Source organism: Heloderma suspectum, chromosome 4 (assembly GCF_057233095.1).
Source record: "Heloderma suspectum isolate Gila_16-S chromosome 4, 16-S_ref, whole genome shotgun sequence".
Lineage (NCBI taxonomy): Eukaryota > Metazoa > Chordata > Lepidosauria > Squamata > Helodermatidae > Heloderma > Heloderma suspectum.
Window position 1 is genome coordinate 38,479,454 of NC_139461.1, and position 4,290 is coordinate 38,483,743.

Genomic DNA, 4,290 nt, shown 5'->3' on the forward strand with positions numbered 1-4,290 from the left:
CTGTTTTGACTTTAGTAACATTTAGACATACTCAATTTGTAACTAAGTTGGTAGCCTTTTGTCTTCCCAAGCTGTAAGATTTTTTTTACTGATCCCTTAGTTTTATGTACTTTGTCTGCTATGGTTCTGTCTCCTAACCTTTAATTTTTTACAGGTGTACACTGTTATTTTAAAATATGTAGAAAGCTGCCTTGAGTATTTTCTTAATATGGAACAGTGCTACATACACAAGTCAGCAACTCACGAGGTTTCTTTGTGGTGTCACCACTCACAAGTTTGATGAAGCTGAATAACAGCGCAATCCTATACGTTTCTATTCAGAAGTAAGCCCTGTTGAGTTCACTGGGATTTACTCCCAGGTAAGTGTGTACAGGATTGCAGCCTAGAAATCTCTCTCAGCCTGAATGGAGAAGGGCTCAGGCACGGCATGCATGAGAGAAGGGAAGGAAGACATATCATGACTAGATGCCTTAACTGGCTTACTGAGTGCAAGGATGTTTGCCTTATCAGCAACAACTGCAATATTAATGACCACTGTTAATAATGTGGTTGTTGGTTTCTGCATTAAACTACCTTCTGACCCCCACTGTTTACAATTCTTCCTTTCCCACCAACCACATGTACTGTATGTAAACCTGAAACTCTCCATAATACTCCATGCATCTAATGAAGTGGGCTATAGTTCATAAAAGCTTTTGCCAGATTAAATTGGTTAGTCTTTAACATGCCACAAGACTGTCATTTTCGCTGTAACAGACTAACATAGCTACTGTCAGGAGTGCTTCTGAGCGCAGGGAGTGCGAGAGTAGTTCAGATTCTGAAGAACCGCCAGACATGTGGGAGGTATGTTCCCAGTAGGGATGTACAAAAGTCACTTACCTTTCCGCGGATTATGTTCATGGTGGGGGGGAGGCGTTCCGTCCCTCCCCCCGGAATCCTTGACCAGGGGGGAGGCGATCTGTTCCTCCCCCCAGGATCCTCGACGGCCGGCTGTGCTCCGCGGCGGCTCCGCGGAGCAGCCGGCCAGGCCCAGGCCAGAGCTGTCCACAGCCGGATTTCCGGCTGCGGAGGGCTCTGGGTAAAAAACAAAAACAAAAACAACGCGTACGCAAATGGCGGCGGCTACAGCGGCCGCCATTTGCGTTCCTTATTTTTCGCCGTCTTAGTCTATGTAAATATTTACGTAGACTATTACAGCGAAAATAAAGGTACGTAGGCTAAAATGGCGAATCAAAAAGGGACGCAAATAGCGCCCACTACGCTATTTGCATTCTCCTTTATTTTCGCTGTAATAGTCTATGTAAATATTTACGTAGACTCAGACGGCGAAAAATAAGGAATGCAAATGGCGGCGGCCGTAGCTGCCGCCATTTGTGTACGTGTGTTGTTTTTTTAACCCAGCCGTGATAAGCTACGTAAGTCTTTACGTAGCCTATCACATCTATGGGGGGGAAAAAACAAAAAAACCGACAAGACTGCAAATGGCGGTGGTGACAGCTGGTTGGAAGACCAGCCGCCGCCGCCCGGAACATCCACCCCAGGTACGTCTCGTCCCAGGGGGGGATCCGCGGGGTGGTGGTGGGGTGGCAGGCCATTCCACCACAGATTTCGGGGGGCCGAATGCACTGGCATTCGGCCTCACCGAGATCCATGGCGGAATTCTCTGACATCCCTAGTTCCCAGGCAGTTCCAGACATGGCTAGGCAGGCTCCTCAGGTTTCAAAGGTCCAGCTGGAGGAGGAAGGTCCCTCTTCACCCCCCCCCCCCATGAGAGACAGTGAACAGGGAGAGGCGGGGTTTGGGGAATCTGAATTAATAGATGCAAGGCACAGACGCAGCGTCAAGAGGGAGATGGCCAGGTCGGAACTTAGGTCTACCCGATTGGCCCTGCATGAACAGTGGTGCTTAGAAGCCTCTCGAGAGAGAGGGACCTCCCCCACCCCTTAAGTTAGGCTAGAGAGACCGACTTTCTTTCAAACGGTTGGCAACTTTCATAGCTATCTTTGAACCCCCTGAAGGCATTCCCTTGTAGACTGAGTGTCACTGAGAATTTGCATCTGTATGAATGGATTAAAAGCCCTAGATTGAAGCCCCTTGTCTGTGTGTGATTTGGCATTTGAAGTTCGGTGAGGGCAAAAGGAATCCTGACAGCTACTCCCCTTATGGAAATTGTTAGCATAGTTCTACAATTCTAGAACTGTTTTTCCACTGATAGTTTATTCTCTATGTGCAGGGAGATGTCAGAACACAAGAAAAGCAGAAATAGCTGAGAGGAGCAAAACACAAGCAGAGGAACTGCAGGACACTGTTGGCAGACAATGCATTTTTCTTTTGGCCCAAATTGAATGCCAAAATGGCATAGGTCATGACTCAAGCGGCATCTCACTCTTTTGAAGCCACTGTGGCGATACAAGAACAGCATAAGAACATGAGAAGAGCCATGTTGGATCAGACTAAGGATCCATCTAGTCCAACACTCTGTCCACACAGTAGCCAACCAGCTGCCTGTGGGAAACCCACATGCAGGACATGAGTGCAACAGATTTAAAATTGAGATTGATTGAAGAAAAATTGATGTTCCATGTATACTGGACAACACAGAAGCTTGGTAAGAAGCTGGCAAGCTCTGCTAGATGCTGACAATGTAATGAGGACAATGCCTCACTGAGGCATATGATGTGGGCATGTCCTATACCGGCTTCCTTTTGGTTGTAAATCATTACTCATATAAATTTTGTTCTTGAAAAATTTCTAATAGCAGCAGCTGCACATGCACTTTTAAATTACATCCCTGTGATATGGGGATTAACAGATGGACAGCAAAAGTGGATACTGAAAGCCTTTACAGTTGCAAATAGTCCCCAAGCTTGGAAGGGAAAACACCCACCGCCTATCATTTAACAGCCTGAAGATCCTACTGCTCTTGCTACATTTGAGCATATTTCCTATAACCATCAAAGTTGTATGGATGCTTATTTAGATATATGGACTGCTTACACTAACATATATATTTGAAATTAAAATGTTAATAATCTCCCTCCTTGTGTTTTTTTTCTTTTCCCTATATCAAGGGAGATGTTAATGATTACTGTACATTCATGTTTCATGATATGAATTCCCCCTTTTTTGCTTTGTGTGTGTGTGTGTCTGTTGTTGTTGTTGTTACAGTTGTGATGCAAATAAAAAGTAGCCATTGAAAGCCTTACCCTCCATGAATTTGTCTAACCACTTTTTAAAGCCATCCAAATTAGTGGCCACCACTACATCTTGTGGTAGTGAATTCCACAGTTAAACAATGCACTGTGTGAAGTACTTCCTTTTATCTGTCCTGAATCTCCCACTACTCAGCTTCATAGGATGACCCCAGGGTCTTGTATTATGAGAGAGAGAAAAGTGTCTCCCTATCCACTTTCTCCAAACCATATATAATTTTGAACACCTCTCTCATGTCTCCTCTTACTCACCTTTTATCTAAGCTAAACAATCCCAGATGTTGTAACTGTTCCTCGGAAGGGAGTTGCTCCAGCCCTTTGAACATTTTGGTTGCCCTTGCCTACTACACCTTTTCAAGTTCTACAATATCCTTTTTGAGGTGCGGTGACCAGAACTGTACAAAGTATTCCAAGCCTAGTCGCACCACACATTAGTATTCGGCTACTTTGAACCTGAAAAACTTCGTCGCTATCCACTCATCGTTCCCTAAAAAGCGTCCCTCTTCTCAAGTAACACCCCACCCCCGTTTCTCCTCCTCCTCTATCTAGTACAGCCTTCCCCAACCTGGTGCTGGCTAGGAATCATAGGGGTTGTATTCCAACACATCTGGAGGGCACCAGGTTGGGGAAGGGTGACCTAATGGAGCAACGGTTTTCGCGCTCACCCCGTTGAAGGTCGTGCTTGGTCTCGCGCACATAATCATCCGGGTTCCGGCTCAACACCTTCACCTTCATCCCTGGCGGCTGAAGCCCAGTTCGCTCTGTCAGCTACGCTCTCCGCAGAACCACATGGAACGCACAGAAACTGAACCCCTCCAAAATAACTTCCGGGTCAACACTGGCACGGTAAGTTTGCACTTCGGCTTACGACAACAGCCGAAGAAACAGACGGAGAAAGAGAAGCCGGCCGCTTCATGATGACGTAAACGTATTAAAACACTAGTCCCGCCCTCTCGGGGACACGGCTGTTAATGCCGCAATGTGATTGGAAGAACCACGTGGGAGTGACTGGCCGGCCCCATCTACGGGAGGAGAGAAGCGGCTGGGCAGTCAAAGGGTAATTTAGCCGTGCCCTGCC

The 4,290-nt window shown here is 46.5% G+C and overlaps 1 protein-coding gene across 3 annotated transcripts in view; it reads right to left on the reverse strand.

The window, feature by feature from the left end:
* Window positions 1-4,052, reverse strand: part of DCAF13 (DDB1 and CUL4 associated factor 13) — a 40,984-nt gene extending 36,932 nt beyond the window's left edge. For all 3 annotated transcript variants that reach the window (XR_014790020.1, XM_084848970.1, XM_084848969.1), the window contains exon 1: window positions 3,878-4,052. Coding sequence is in view for 2 of the 3 variants with exons in the window: in XM_084848970.1 (XP_084705096.1) it covers window positions 3,878-3,947 (70 nt within the window). In the remaining variant the exon portion in view is untranslated. The remainder of the gene's footprint in view (window positions 1-3,877) is intronic.
* Between the last annotated feature and the right edge of the window lie 238 nt (window positions 4,053-4,290).